At 34.2% G+C, this 16,999-nt stretch overlaps 1 protein-coding gene and 1 pseudogene across 2 annotated transcripts in view; one reads left to right on the top strand and one right to left on the bottom strand.

Moving 5' to 3' along the window:
- The window catches only part of SLC49A4 (solute carrier family 49 member 4), a 74,621-nt gene that overhangs the window by 21,956 nt on the left and 35,666 nt on the right, over nucleotides 1–16,999 (bottom strand). The window contains exons 5-7 of the mRNA XM_081028734.1: nucleotides 13,787–13,895; nucleotides 4,199–4,266; nucleotides 879–1,006 (exon numbers count right to left, since the gene is read on the bottom strand). Coding sequence (XP_080884860.1) covers nucleotides 879–1,006; nucleotides 4,199–4,266; nucleotides 13,787–13,895 — 305 coding nt within the window. The remainder of the gene's footprint in view (nucleotides 1–878; nucleotides 1,007–4,198; nucleotides 4,267–13,786; nucleotides 13,896–16,999) is intronic.
- LOC308506269 (thioredoxin-like) lies at nucleotides 7,564–9,460 on the top strand (annotated as a pseudogene). Its single transcript has 2 exons — nucleotides 7,564–7,567; nucleotides 9,105–9,460. The product of its transcript is annotated as a thioredoxin-like (transcript).

Raw genomic sequence — 16,999 nt, 5'->3', positions numbered from 1 at the left:
TGACAGGGTGTTGCTGGCTGTAAAAATAGAGGAAGGGAGCCACAAGCCAAGGAATGGGGACGGCCTCCAGCTGATGGAAAAGGCAAGGAAACGGATTCTTCCTCAGAGTCTGCCTACACTTTGATTTAAGCCTAGTGATACCTGAGTTGGACTTAGAACTTACAGAAATGTAAGAATAACTTAGTGTTGCTTTAAGCCACAGCCTTTGTGGTAACTTGTAACAGCAGCCATAAAAACGAATACAGACCCCCAAATGATACTAATAATAACAATAAAAACAACTATAAATGTTTCAGGTCAATTGGATGAGCTAAGTAAGCTGACTCTAATATACTTCCTACAAGTATTTCAAGTGAGCTTTTTTATAGATGATGTAATAAGACTAAATATAAAATAAACCTATAGGTGCTGGTTCAAAGAATTTTACTGGAGTATACTTCAAACATCTTAGCTTTTGCCTTTGTTCATGTTCCTTACTGTCTCACAATGATGTAATGGCTATAAAGAAGATAAAAATCTTTGCATGATGCTCTGATATGAATTTTAAAAGAATATAAGCTTTTCCATGCTACATAAGCTTAGGTTAAAGATTATACTTCTTTTCTATATGTAAAATACCAATGAAAATATTTTTAGTTCTTTCTTTTTTTTTTTCCAATTTATTGTGGTGACATTTGTTAGTAAAATTACATAGATTTCTTTTTAGTTATTTCTTGAACTCTTTTTAGATGGGGTGATGGTTTGACGATTGAACAAGGGAGACCTTTTTTGTACATTTAACAATTACTTAGAGAAAGCAAGGAAAAGCCCTACTGTCAGAGTATACACACTTCTGGGAACTGAAAATATTTACTCAAAGTTCCAAAGTCTGTGTTCACCTGTGGTTAAAGGCAGGTGTGTGATGCTGTTCAAACAGGTCAGGGTGAACCACGTGGACGATAGCGTAGCCCCAGAAAACAGGAGGAGAAGAATTAGCTTCAGCATACCCCTGATAAAATCTGCAAACCTGAAAAGAAACAACGTTCTATTAATTCTAGCTGAATTTTTAAACTATTACTTAAATCAATGACACATTTTCATTTAATGGTAATTTCTTGAAATTTCTATACATCCTTTTAAAAGCCAAGTTTAAAAAAAATTTTAACTGGTACAGTGTGTGTGTGTGTGTGTGTGTGTGTGTGTGTGTGTGTGTGTGATATTATTTTGTGATAAATGTTGTTTTCTCTTATAAAACACACAAAAGTTAATCTCTGTTAAGGATTTATCACTTACAGGAGGGATTCCAGGTTTTTCAATGCCACTTCTACTTTCATTATATTTTCCTATAATTTTCAAACATTCTATAATGAGTACATATTGTTCTAGTTTTAGAAAATAGCTCAGTTGTTGACATAAGCCTGCAAAGATGGCTCTCCCCAAATTCAAACTCCAAGAACAAACAGAAGGCTTCCCCTGGAGTTTTTGGGGTCCTATGTGATCTGGTCTCTGTCTCCACTCTCCCTTTCCCTTCCTATGCTCCAGCTGGACAGCCCTGTTTCTGTTTCCCACATGTGCTAAGGTTGTTTCCCACAGTGACAGACTTGTGCTGTCTGCCTGGAATGCTGGTGCCCCCATTCTTCACATGACTTACTCCTGCTATTCCTCAGGTCATTCAGGTCGCAGGTCAACACGGCTCTCCATGTTCACTGAAGAAACGCTCCCCATTCCACCTCCACACTCTTTTATTTTCTTCATACCGTTTTATCGCTATTGGAATTTCTCCTGTTTTTGCATTTGTTTATTTTCTCTCCCTTATCAGACTGTAAGCTTTGCGAGAGCAAGAACATAGCTCTGGAATAGTGAATACTATTCTTCAAAGCTTGGGACTACTGTTTCATAGCATTTCAAATTCTTAAAATCCCTGCCTTTTTCTTGAATTAACATGAAATTAAAAAGAATCCGGTAGAGATGCTTATCATTTAGTTATGGCCAAAACCTTTTCCATTTGCCAATGACTTGTCCTCATCTGCTGATTAACTGTGGATTGTATAGGTACAATCCTCTGGCTGCGCCTACACACAACCCACTGTCCTTCAGAATTGCTCCCATTGTAGAAAAACAGATACCATCTCAAATATGACATTTACCATGTTTTCTCTTCGAAGTTGTTTAAAATGGATTTTAATTTGTGTGGTAATTATGTGACTGTCCTTCTTAACACTTTTAATACTATCTCTTGTTTTTCATTTATTTGACGTGACACGATTGACCATGTATGTAAGCACAATCTAGACTAAAAGGACTTGCTATGAGAGCTGATGCCATCTTTTGGTGGGAAAAATGGATGCATCTTTGCCCAATGACTTAGGTTTGTTCTCAACTATGAAAGTTCACAGGCAGAAAATTCTTATTTTGAAAATTCTGAAAAAGGTTCCAGCGCTTGACAGAAATGTCCCTCAAGACAATCTAAACAACTTGTTTTAATTCCATGCTCACCAATCACTTTTCTGATTTACATTTCGGTGTGCTGTTTACTTGGTATGCTATCAACTTGCTTGTCAGATAGGCAGGTGGCCAGGTATGAGAGAATAAAACAGTTTTCTGAGACAATCCAAGTTGAGTGAAGTTGAACAGTGAGAAAGTTTCACAGGGCCAGATCACCCAAGAATAAAGTGACCACTGTAGTCTGCTTTTTGGGGACCTAGTCCTTTCAAATGGGCTGATACCATCAAAGTATATTATTAGGACCAAAGTAGTACATTTAGTAGTGACAGTTAGCAACATAATTACCCAAAGCACTCAAGTTTATAAAGAGGTTCTATTCTACAGATCCCCAAAATAGAGTTATTAATGTAATTTAAAATTTTATTTTAGGCCTAGGACATACCTAAAATTGATTTCAAATCCCAGAGTAAGGGTGGTACATACTTTAAGAACTTCCATTTCAACAAATTAAAAACCCAAATGTCCTCATTCTGATGTTTCCCTCTATAGTTAAAATTAAGGGTTTATAGAAAGAAAATAAAGAGAAAGGAGCATGGGAGATGTCATTTTTGATATGTAATAGTTCCCTCCTACTTATTTGGTACTCAGAATAGAATTTGGTAAATGATGATTCACTCTAATTAGCTTAGAGATTTAATTAGAAAAAATTAGGTATGATTCTTGTCAAATGTGACAGGTCAATGTATTTCAGTATCAGTGTCAGTGTAATTATTTGCTACAAATAGCTATCTTCCTTTTCCTCTTCTTTAGCTTTTAGATTTTATTCTTCTATTTTCCTAACTTATAAAAACCTCAGATAAAATGATTTAGAAATTACAGCATCAATTTATTCTTTCATCATCCCAGAAACACTATGCAAACTTTAAGGTCTAGATATAATATTATCCTGTGTCAATTATGCTTAAGTATTTAGATATTGAGGTGATTTACCTATCTTATTTGATCTCCCTAAATATGTCATTAGATTCTTCCTTTCCTGATAAAGTTGATTGCCTAATTTTGTTTTTGATTAAACAGGGTAAAATGTTTTGGGAAGTGAATGAATATTATTTCTTTGGAAACGCAGAGAGTAGTTTTATAGGCAGACACCTACATGAGTGACATTTTCATTCTTTTCCTTTTTGAGAATAAATGACACTTTTTCTTTCTTCTGACTCATTCTAAAAATGTGTTGTCATAATGTGTTAAGATCACACATAGGCAGTTTGATGAAACTGCAAATCTTTATGGACATTTTTCATCAAAATGAAATAACCATAGGGACATACCTGCCAAACAAGACCAGAAATAAATAGATCTCCTAATCAGGATATTGCCTTTTCATGGCAAGTTCTACACATGCTCTTATAAATTATTCCTTTCTGTTCTCGATAACTATTAATTTGCCTTTATTACTGTATCACCTTTCCTTGGGTTCAATTTGTAGATGTTGTTATCTAATAATAGGGAGAGAGGCAGCTTAATTACACTGAAAATACAACTCTAGTCTCCAAAAACATTTCAGGACAGACTACTCTTGAGGAGGTTTCTTGTAGCAGCAAATTCTACCTATTACATGTCGATTTTCTTGTAGCCTGAACAAGTGCTCTTCTCTAACCTACACCTGTTTTACTTTTCCTTGAACTTTAAAGTTTATTTCGGGGAGCTGATTGTCCCTTTGGACTTTTTTGGTTTGTTTCTGGCCACTGTCATGTTTAACATAAAATATTTTTACCTTGCCATAGCTATTCCAACAACACAGCCTCCAACTATGGACCAAAATCCAATCCAGCCAGCATCTACCTGTGAAGAAAGTGGCAGACACATTTAATTCAAGATCATCATGTTGCAATTTAGAAGGCATAAAAAAATCTTCTATAGTCAATATGTTAAAGGCTAAATGGCAACAAATCTAGGACATATTATTTAAGAAAATGAATCAAATGAAAGGATTCATGTGTGACTAAGTAAAACAAACTTATCTAAGTCAATATATCCTTGAACAACTTATTGAATATTTAAATCAACAAAATAATCAACGTCACAACAAATGTTTTTCAAATATGTTCTACATACCGAGCATTGTACTAAGAACTCGTCAACTGGGAAAAGATAAACAGTAGGCATTGACCTCAAAAAGTTTAAATAGCCCACAGACAGAAACTGCTAGGAAATAATTAAGTGTTAAAACATTTGGCAACGACTGAAAATGTGTTAACAGAACATAGATGAAGGGGAGCAATCTTGGGTGGAGGGCTGAGCACTTAGGGAGACTGGATAGAGAAAGAGAATTTGAACTGAGTTTCAAATGTATAGCTCTGCTCTGCTTTTGAGAAAACATTTCTGGCCCCATCATGTACTAGCTTAGTGACTCTGGGCAAATTATATCTTCTTACCTATAAAATGCACTAAATGAGATAATTTGTGTACAGATCTTAGATCAGTTGTTGGCATACAGGAAGTGTTCAATAAAGGTTGGAGCTGTTACTCCTGATGATGCTTCTCCATCTATCTAATAATATCATAACTCTTTTCCACCTTCACGACCAAACTTACTCAGAGCTATCTACAAATGCTACCTTTATTTTCTCATCACACATGTATCTTTAAGTCTTATGATTTGGCTTCTCTCTCAACTCACAGTCTAAGTCTCAGTTTTTTCATTAGTAGAATGGGGAAAATTAAAGATTTTTTTTTTGAGAATTAAATGAGTTAATAAAGTACCCAATACATGTTAGTTGTTGTTCCCACTGAAATTCCATGTGTCCCTAATAATATTGGTGCATTTTTTCCCCTCTTTTTCCTTCCCACGTCTACCACACTTGCTTATTATCTTATTTCTTACTCTGGACTCCTGAAATAACATCATGAATGGTCTCCACAATCTATTCTTCCCATCAATGCCAGAATAATTATTCCAATCATTCCACTTTCCAGCTCAGAAAGTTACTGGCTTTCCTTGAGGCTATAAAGTCCAAACTTGACTTGGCACTTGAGTGAGAGCTGACTAACCTAACTTCTACCGCTTATTATTTTTCTAGTCATATTTTTTCATTACACCTGTGACAGAGATTGTCAGCTGTCCACCAAAGTATGTTATTGGGCACTTAGCTAGATTACATGTGTTAGCCCCTAGTCAGTTACATTTGACCATGTGACTAAACTCTCATTAATGAAAGGAAGTGAGCAGAAGTGAGGTGTGCCACCTCTAGACTAGAACCCGGTACACAGCTGTATGCTTTCCTCCATGCTTGCTTTTCCTCTCTGCCAGTTGGAATCTGGATATACACGTACGTAGTTATCCAGCTTCACCCATGCATATAATGACAAGATCATAGAGGGCAGAAGAGCTGCAAAGCGGAAGCAGCCTAGGTCTCTAAATCAGTGTAAGGAAAAGAACTGTCCAAACTATGGACAACTGTCCCTAGATCATTATGCAAACTGTCCTCGATTGCTGTGTGAACGAGAAATAGATTTCTTCTTAAGTCTCAGAAGTTTGGGATTCTACTTCTCACAGCAGTATACTCTAAGTAATACAAAAACTTCACACAAGTCCTTTATTCTACCAGTGATTGGTGCCAGAAACAAAGATTCTGCTCTTTGGAGAAAGAGAACATTCTGTAGCTTAAATTATCTCTAAATATTTTTACATCATTGGCATTTGGGGCAAGAGAATTCTCTATTCTACAGGGCTGCCCCTCTCATGGCAGAGCCTTTAGCATCCACTGTCTAAGGCCCACTTAATACTGTTAGATGCTCACAAACATTTCCATCTAGCCCCTACGCAGGTGAGTGGGATCCTGTGCCAAGCTAAGAACCTCTATGCCTCTGACTGTACAGATCCTGGTCCTTTCAGGCTATTATGTGATTTTCTGCTTCCTTTGTTCATGACATTTGCTTTAGTTAACAACACTGTACTTAATAAGTAATTATTTTTTTCTTTGTTTTAATATTTTTGCTTTGATTTAATTTTAAATTTCTCTTTATTTAATACCAGGTGTGATTCAAGGTGTCTGTATCTCTCAGAGTTTGTACAGACAGAGATACTTGGAAGAACTTCTCAGCATTTATAAGATGAAGCATAGTAAGATCCACAAAATCAGAAGCATTTAAATAGGTGCTGCACTTTTCCTTCTTGAAATTGAGAATGCTTGGAATACCTGCCATCTATAAAAATAGGTTAGGAAACTGAAGGATGGCTTACTTCTTATGGTGAAGATACACTAGGTAATTTGGATTAATATTCTGATTGAGAACTAGAAAATCTTGGGGGAAATCTATCTGATGGCCTCATAGAGCCAAGAAGAAAATCCAGAATTATGGACCCATGATGTAGAATGGAAAGGAAACCCAGAGAGATAAACCTGGTGTTTGGGGACATTTTTCCCTGATGGGTGGCATGTCTGCTGATTTTAGAAAGGGTGGCTAAGGAGCTGAGAAGTGTCGTTGACCTTAGAAAGATAAAAATATGAATTTGGGGCTTACTGTGGATGGGTGGCCCTGTAAAAAAACACCCAGCCTTTAACTGGGGAATCTGAAGGGCTATACCTAAGAGTACTGTGAACTGGAAACAGAACAGTATTCTGATGGACTGAAGCCCAGTTTTAAATGATTTCAGTTCCTGAAACTGGATTAAGTGATCCTCAGACTCTTGCCAGAAAAAACGTAGTTCTTTTTGGAGGAAAATAACATTATCTTGAAGTTTAAATGATCTCTACAACTTCTCATACACTGTGTCTGGCATTCAGTCAAAAATCATAGAACACAGAAGGAGATAAGAAAACATCAATGAATACCACAAATATGAAAAAGACACAAAGGGGATCCAGATAAAGGAATTATGAAATACAGACTTCAACTATTTTTAATAGTTCAAAAAAATAAAAGATAGGTTCAAGCATTTCTACAGAAATTTGGAAACTTTATGAAAAAATATCAGATAAAATATGAAAAAGTATCAGATAAAAATGTTATAACTTAAAAATGTAATAGAAATTAGTAACTCATAGATGAGCTCAATAGCATATTAGACAAAGCTGAAAACTAAAATAGTAAGTTGGAAGAAACGTTAGGTAAAATATCCAGCTTTGCGGTGGCCCGATGGGTCAGTTGCTTAGAGCGCGAGCTCTCAACAACAGGGTTGCTCGTTCGATTCTCACATGGGCCAGTGAGCTGTGCCCTCCACAACTGGATTGAAGACAACGAGCTGCCGCTGAGCTTCTGAAGGGGCGGCTGGGTGGCTCAGTTGGTTAGAGCGCGAGCTCTCAACAACAAGGTTGCTGGTTCAATTCCCTCATGGGATGGTGGGCTGTGCCCCCTGGAACTAAAGATTGAAAATGGCAACTGGACTTGGATCTGAGCTGCGCCCTCCACAAGTAGATTGAAGGACAATGACTCGGAGCTTGCAGGCCCTGGAGAAACACACTGCTCCTCAATATACCCCCACCCCCCAAAAAAATATCAAGCCTGAAGCAGAGAAAGGCAAAAGGATGAAAAACTCAGAAGAAAGAGTAAGAGACACAGGGCATACAATATGAAGGTATAATGTATATAGTTAGAGTCCTTAGAGGTGCAATTAGAAAAAATAGAGCATGCTTCAAAAAGATATTGGCTAAGAATTTTCAGAAATTGATGAGAGACATCAAGCCATATATTCAAGAAGTCCTACATACATCAAGCAGAATAATTTTTTTAAAAATCATAGTATAGTTATATAGTTATATCATAGTAAAACCGCTGAAATCAAAGACAGAGAAAACCTTAAGCTTTTAAATCTGAGAGCTGACTTCTCAGTTGAAACAATGGAATCTAGAAGAAAATGGAATATTTTCAAAGAATCAAAACAAAATAACTGCCAACAAAGAATTTTATGTTCTACAAAAATAATCTTCAAAAATGAAAGTGAAATGAAGACATTGTCAGACCAAAATAAAAAACAAAACCCAAACAAGAGAATTTGCCAGACAGAACTGCACAAAACACACACACACACACACACACACACACACACACACACACACACTCTCTCTCTCTCTCTGTCTGTCTGTCTGTCTGTCTGTCTGTCTCTCTCTCTCTCTCTAAAGGGTGCTCTTTAGATGGAAGAAAAATGATCACAGATAAATTACTGAAGTAAAGGAACAAAGAAAAACAAAATGGGTAAATATGAGGGTGAATGTAAATGAATATTAACTGTGTAAAACAATAATGACAATGTCTTGTACATGACAATTATAGCACAATAATGCTAGAGGATTAAATGGAGTTTAAGGATTCTAAAGATTTTGAACAGTTCTGGAAGAAGTAAAAGTTCTAATTCATAACAGATGTTGATAAGTCAAGAGTGCATTCTGTACTTTATAGGGTAACCACCAAATAGTAAAAAAGACTTTAAGTACCAAGCAATAGAGGGGGGAAAACAGAATAATAATAATAATAAAAAATGCTTAATTCACAAGAAGGTAGGAAAGAAGGAAAAAAAGGATAGATTGGACTGAACAAAATAAAAATCAATAGTCAGAGAGTATATTTAAACCAAAATCTATAATAACTACATTAAATGTAAACGGACTAAATACTCCAATTAAAACACAAAGATTATCAGACTACAGCTCTGTCTGATGCTTTGTAATCACTTCTGTCAGTTTTTACAGTCACTTGTCAGACCTCAGCTGCCAAAAAGGTGAAGCAGATCGAGAGCAAGTATGCTTTTAAGGAAGCCTTGAACAGTGCAGAAGATAAACTCATAATAGTAGTTAACGTCTCAGCCATGTGGTGTGGGCCTTGCAAAATGATCAAGCCTTTCTTTCATTCGCTCTCTGAAAAGTATTCCAATGTGGTGTTCCTTGAAGTACATGTGGACGACTATCAGAATGTTGTTTCAGAGTGTGTAGTCAAATGAATGCCAACCTTCCAGTTTTTTAAAAATGGACAAAATGTGGGTAAATTTTCTGGAGCTAATGAGGAAAAACTTGAATTCACCCTCAATGAATTAATTTAATCATGTTTTCTGAAAACATAACCAGCCATTGGGTCTTGAAAACTTGTAATTTTTTTATTTACAAAAAGGAAAGATCAAGTATTATATAAAGACAATACTCAACTGCCATCTGATTATAAATGAGAATAAAATATTAATTCTACCCTTTAAAAAAAAGGTTATCAGACTGGATTAAAGAAAAAAATGATATGCTACTTACAAGAGGTATACCTAAAGAAAGTGTGAAAGTGAAAAAATGTAAAAAGACATACCATGCAAACACTAACCAAGAGAAGGCTGATGTAACTAATAAGCTTTAAGGCAGAAAGCACCACTAGAAATAAACCATTCATGTGGATGAAAGGTTCAATTCACTGGTCAGATTACAAATCTAGATTTATGTGTATCACTTATATAGTCTTAAAAATATATAAAGCAAATATTGACAAAAATAAAAAGGAGAAATAGACAAATATATAATAATTGTGCAGGATTTTAACACACCTCTCTCAGTAACTGATAGAACAAGCAAATGCAAATAAGTAAAGATATAGAAGTTGTGAACACACACAATTAACAGAATTGATCTAACTGACATATGGTACATAAAACACAATCCCTCAGTGGTATGCAGATTATTTTGAGCCAAAGGTAATGTTAGCTTCAGGTTCAAGAAAAAATTCTGCCACTCAGTTGACTATGTAGAAGAACCTGAATTAGGGGCCTTGCCCATAATGGGAGAGTATCAGAGATAATCTCTTTTTGACCCACTTATGTATGGCAGAGCAAACTTATATTTACTAAACATCTACTCTTATAATTGTGCAGTGATCTTTTGAAGCCCCCAAGCCACCTTAACTCATCCCTCGCTCAGAATGTCTAATATACCTCTATTCTCCTTTCTATGTCTGAACCACTCTTGCAGGTGGGGCCTCAGACTCTCTTATGTATGTGGGGCTCCCATACATATGTATATATTAAATTTGGTTATTTTTGCTTGTTAAAAAAATAAAATAAAAACTAAAACATGATACCCAAGAATTATAAAATATAGGTGATCATATATTGGGTCGAATATTTGAAAATACTGAAATCATAAAGTATATCCTATGACCAGATTTATGCAATTTAGTTAGGAATTACAAAAAAAACGACAGAATCTTCAACAGTTTATAGATTAACAAATGTCATTCTAAATAACCCATGGTTCAAAGAAGAAATCACTATGAAAACTAGAAAATATTTTAAATTAAATAATAAAGAAAATCCTACTTAGGAAAACTTATAGAATGCAGCTAAAACTGTGTTTAAAAGGAAATATATAGCCATAAGATACATATATTAGAAAAACTAAACATCGAAAAGCTAAGCATTCACATAAAAAAAGAAAAAGGAGAGCAAAATAACTTCCCTCAAAGAAAAAGGAATAGAAAAATATAAAGATAAAATCAGAAATCAATAAAATAGAAAATAAGAATTCATGAAAGAGTCCCTGGTTAAATTATTCAAGGAAAAAAATAAGAAAGAAGATATAGATAATCAATTATCTGGAATAATATAATGACTTATCTTGGAGACCTAATAAAATCATAAGATGATACCGTGAAGAGCTTCTTACCAACTTATCAAAATTGAATAGAATAAATGGAAAATTTGAATACTTTTATAACTCTTAAAGAAATTGAATCCACATTAAAGATCTTCTCACAAAGAAAAATAGATAGCTTCATCAGTGAATTCTACCAAATGGTTAAGGAAAAACAAAATTTCTAAACCACTAAACTTACACAAAATTTTCTGAGACTAAGAAAATAGGAAGCACTTCCTAAACTGTTTTTGATTGAGACTAGCAAAACCTTAATACAAAAATTGAAAGGATAGGATGAGAAAAGAAAATATATGCCAATCTCATTCATGAACATATCTGCAAAAAATCCTGCAAACTGAATCCACTGATATATAAAAAGTATAACAAATCAATGACAAATTGGTTTAACATTTAATAATAAAGAAATGTAACTTGCCACATTAATAGTTTAAAAGAGAAAAATCACACGATTATCTCAATGTTGAGTATTATTAAATGTATTTTTCCCATCTATTTGTTACTTATCACAATTGATATGAGCATATATGTAGAGAGGCCAAAATATCTATGGATAAATTAATACAATAAGTAGGTGAGTTTAACAAAGTTGTTGGATACAAGATCAGCTGTACTGCAATTACTCACAAAAATCAACTATATTTCTATATGTCAGTCAAGAGAAAATTCCAAAGTTACCAATTACAATAGCTTCAAAAAGGATCAAATACCTGGGAATAAACCTAACAAATATATAGGAGTCTTTGCAGAAAATTACAAAGCATCATTCAGAGATATTAGGGCCTATGTAAATGAAGAGAAATATAACAATCATGGCTTGAAAGATTCAGAATTATAAAGAAGTTAATTCTCAAACTGACCTATATATTCAAAAAATTCTCATCAAAATTCCAATAAAACTAATATTCTACTAGATATCAAAACTTATAACACCAGAATATTTAAGACAATTTGGTATTGGTACAAAGATAGACAAATTGATCAGAGGAAAAAATAGTTTAGAAACACATCCATGCACATAAGGGCACTTCATTATGACAAAGATGACACTAGAGAGCAATGGAGAAAGCATGATCTTATCAAAAACTGATATTAGGTTAATGCATATCTATAGTGGGGGAAAAATTTAACCCCTACCCTATAACTAGCACAAAATTCAATTCTAGGTTTAAATGTGACAGGGATAACAATAAAGTTTCCTTGTAAGGATAGAACAGCACTGTCCAATAGAACTTTCTGTGATGCCGGAAATGTAATTTATCTGCACTGTCCAATATGGTCGTCAGAAGGCGCAAGTGGCTACTGAGCACTTGAAAAGTGGCTGGTGCTACTGAGGAAGTGAATTTTTAATTTTATTTCATTTCAACTAATTAAAATTTCAAATTAAATAGCCACATGTTGCTAGTGGCTACAGTACTGGACAATGCAGTTCTACAAAATAACATAGGGGGATATATTCTTGAATTTGGAGCAAGCAAAGATTTCTCTCTTTTGCATTACATCTCTGTCTGCTAAATCCAAGATCTAGACTATCTCCGAGTTGCTCTCTATTGGTTTTTTTTGCTTTTTGTTTGTTTAAATATGGGTCACATTTTCCTGTTTCTTTGTATACCTAATGCTTTGGCATTTTAAAAAATTGTATAGTATAGGAGATCTGACAATTTAGTAGCGAACTGGTTGCAACGATGTTGCTAACTTTTTTTGATATTAGAGAGATTATTCATTATGAATTTGTACCAACTGGACAGTTAACCAAGTTTATTATTTGGAAGTGCTGAAAAGGCTGCGTGAAAAAGATAGATGTAAACAACCTGAACTTTTAGCCAATTCATGGCTCTTGCCTCACGACAATGCACCAGCTCACACAGCACTGTCTGTGAGGGAGATTTTAGCCAACAAACAAATAACTGTATTGGAACACCCTCCCCACTCACCTGATCTGGTCCCCAAAGACTTCTTTCTTTACCTGAAGATAAAGGAAATATTGCAAGGAAGACATTTTGATGACATTCAGGATATCAAGGGTAATATGACGGCAGCTCTGATGGTCATTCCAGAAAGAGTTCCAAAATTGCTTTGAAGGGTGGACTAGGCACTGGCATTGGTGCATAGCTTCCCAAGGGAAGTACTTCTAAGGTGACCATAGTGATATTCAGCAATGAGGTATGTAGCACTTTTGCTAGGATGAGTTTACAAACTTAATTGTCTGACCTCGTACAATGGAATATCATACTAGTATACTGGATTTCTTCCATTTGCCCCTCCAAATCTCTCCCTATCTCTTTCTACCATGCTATATGGAAGCAAGGAGAAGGAATGAATGGCATCAAGCATATAGGTGAAATGATTGTTTTTAAAGAAATGAGGTACCCTTATTCTGAGACTTGAGAGAAAGTGAGAAATTAGATGTAGGAAAAGCCATATATTTGATGGTGGGACCTTAATCTTCTTTATAAAGTATGAAGTAAGGATAAAGGACGGAGTCAACAAAACTAATATTTTTCTGTTTATTAGCATCATTAATAACCCCTAAATAAATGTGAAATTCATGACTGTTAACAAAACCCAGGAAGAAAATCAATATTGTTTATAACTATTTCATAAAAATCTTGTTTTTGCAACAGTGGTATAGAATAATGTTTTACCCAGACCTGGAAGCTAAAACCAAGAACATACAGATAATATTTATAATTCAAATGAACTAAAAATACCTATAACATATAAAGAATTAAAATGCTTACTTGGCTGACATGCACAGGTGTTAAAATTAAGTCCAGAACTCCAGACCAGCCAGCAAATACTCCAAGTGGTATTGCATATGCTAATGCAATCATCAAAAATCTCAAATTGCTGTAAAAATGAAAAGAAAACATTATTACAGATTCAAAATTTAGAATTCAAACTCCTACTCAGAAAAGAGTCACTTGGAAATTAGAACATTAGAATCAAAAATAAAAAATATTTGTTAGTTTGTTCATAAATTCAAAGTTCTTACATCAGTTAGTTCAGATTCTTGAAATGTTTAAGGCCCTCCTTCACAATTAGGCTAATTGTAAGTCTGCTACTAGACGTTGCTCTTTAATGAGTCAATGTAGGTCCTCGTGTATTTCTATATTGATTTAAGAGACTATTTGAACTATTTTTCCATATAAAATAAGTAAATAAATAAATTCAAAGTTCTTAAACTTTATTTTTATAAGAATAGCCTTTTTGCTCATATTGCTTAAAATTGTCAGTGTTTATTAAATGTATGAATTACCAACATTATTTCATAGAACGAGTAGGTAGGTTCAGTTAAAAAAAAAACACGCTAGTATTTGAAAGGATAAATTACTGTTTCTTAGGTGGGTACTAGACTTATTGAGGTGATCACTTTGTAAGTTATATAAATGTCTAATCACTATGTTGTACACCCGCTAACAATATTTGTATTTCAACTGTGATAGAAAAATAAAAATATTCAAATGCTAAAAAATATTAGTTTTTCCTTATAAACAAGATAGAGAGAAAAAACAAAGATTAAAAACAAATATATAATTTACCAGTTTTATCATTTTCAGAGAGTAGTTTTAACTTTTACTTTATTATTATTTGTCTTATTATTTAATAGGCAATATAACTCAAGTGGTTCAAAAACAAACAAGTATAAAAATATAGGGAAAATGTCTCCCTTTTACCTGAATCCCCCTCTTCCCACAATTACCAGTGTTATGACTTTCTTGGATAACCTCCCAGAAATATTTCAACATATACAAGCCAATACAAATACATACATACATATACATATATTTTTTTCTTTCCGCAATCTTTTTACATAAATGGTAGCACATTATAACCACTTGCTGAACTTTACCTTTTTAACTTAGGTCTTAAAGCTCTTCCATAGTCAATATATGTAGAGCTTCTTCATTCTTTTTTTTTTCACAGTTGCATAGTATTGCATTATTTTGGAATGTATATCACAATTTATTTAACCAGCACTCTACTGAGATATAGATATATAATTTTATATATTTTGTACAATATAATGTTTATATGTTTATATATTATACACAATAATATAGTTTTACTCCTTTGATCTTACAGTCATTTCACATATGCACTAGTACACTTGGAGAATCGATTTCTAGAAGTGCAACTGCCATGGCATATATTATGTGTATTTGTATCTTTACTAAGTAATGCCAATTGCCTTCTGCAGAAATTGTACCTCTACATACCTATTAAAACGGCTAAAACAAAAACATAGTGGTAACACCAAAGTCTGGTGAGGATGCAAAGAAACTAACTGGATGACTCGTATGTTGCTGACGGTAATGAAAAATGGTACAGCCACTCTGGAAAATGGCATTGGAAAAAAAAAAGAAATATTCAACTACCATACAATTCTTCAATTTCACTCCTGGACATTTATCCCAGAGACATGAAAACTGTGTTCACACAAAAACCTGTGTGATACAAATATTTACAGCAGCTTTATTTGTAATAGCCAAGAAAACTAGCAACAACTCAGATGCCCTTCAACAGGTGAATGGTTAAACTGTGTACACGAATACCACGAAGTACTACTCAGCAATAAGAAGGAATAACTACTGATACACAAAACAACTTGGGTGACTCTCTAGACAATTATGTTGGGTGAAAAAGTCAACCCCCAAATTTTATGTACTCTATGACTCCAGTTATATAACATTTTTCAAGTCACAACACTTTAGTAATGAGAACAGATTAGTGTTTGTCAGGGTTAAGGAATAGAGTGGGAGGGAAGTAGGTGTGGCTATAAAAGTGCAACAGGAGTGATCCTTGTGATAATGGAAAGGTTCTGTATTTTGACTGCATCAGTATCCATATCTGATTCTGACATTATACTATGATTTTGTAAATTGTTATCATTGGGGGAAACTGGGTAAGAGTCAATGTCATCTCTCTGGATTATTTCTTACATCTGCATGTGAATCTACAATGGTCTCACAATAAAAAGTTTAAATTTGAAAATGTAATTAAGGGCGGCCAGTTAGCTCAGTGGATTGGAGCGCAGTGCTCATAGCATCGTGGCCGCGGGTTCAATTCCCACATGGGCCAGTGAGCTGCACCCTCCACAACTACATTGAAGACAACGACGTGACGTGGAGCTGATGGGTCCTGGAAAAACACACTGTTCCCCAATAAAATTTTTTGAAAATGTAATTAAAAGTAGATATCATTCACAATAACTATTAAAAAGTTCTAAACTATAAAGTATGTAGGAATAAACTAGGAAGGACCAAATCTCTATGGGGGAAAATAAAAAGAAGCAAGTCTTAATCTAATTAAGAGAACAAAAGATGATCTAAATAGATGGTGAGACAGTCCATGCTATCAATTCACCTCAAATTAATCTACAAATTCAATGCAATCAGAATAAAAATTCCAGTTGGTTTTTTTTTTTTTTTTTTTTTTTTTAGAAACTCAAGAACGATGCTCTAAAGTTTATATGGAAGAATGAAAGTCCTGGAAAGCAAACTCACCCTTCAAAATACAGAGGGTGCCAAAAAATGTACACGCATTTTAAGAAAGGAAAACTATTAAAATTGTAATACTCAATATAGTATAACGATAATGAAAGATGAATACAAGTCATGTTTGACTTCTGCAATTACACACTGCTAACGTAATTCAATTCAACTTCGAAAAGTAACACATAGATAACATCTCTTAAAATGTGTATAGATTTTTTTGGCACCCCCAGTATGAAAAAGGAGGTCTTTGTCCTATCAGATATTAAGACAAACTATATGGTCAAAGTAATAAAAATACTGGCCCAAGAACAAAGAGAACAATGGCGGAAAATAGCTAAGATACAGAAACTCAATACATAATAAAAGTGGCATTATACATGAAAGGGCTAGGGATTCTTTAGCAAATGATGCTAGTTCATTTCATGGAGGAAAAAAAACAAAAACAAACCTGCATCA

The sequence above is a fragment of the Rhinolophus hipposideros genome (assembly GCF_964194185.1).
Source record: "Rhinolophus hipposideros genome assembly, chromosome: 2".
In the NCBI taxonomy this organism is placed as follows: domain Eukaryota; kingdom Metazoa; phylum Chordata; class Mammalia; order Chiroptera; family Rhinolophidae; genus Rhinolophus; species Rhinolophus hipposideros.
This window is presented reverse-complemented; position numbering and strand designations above follow the sequence as displayed.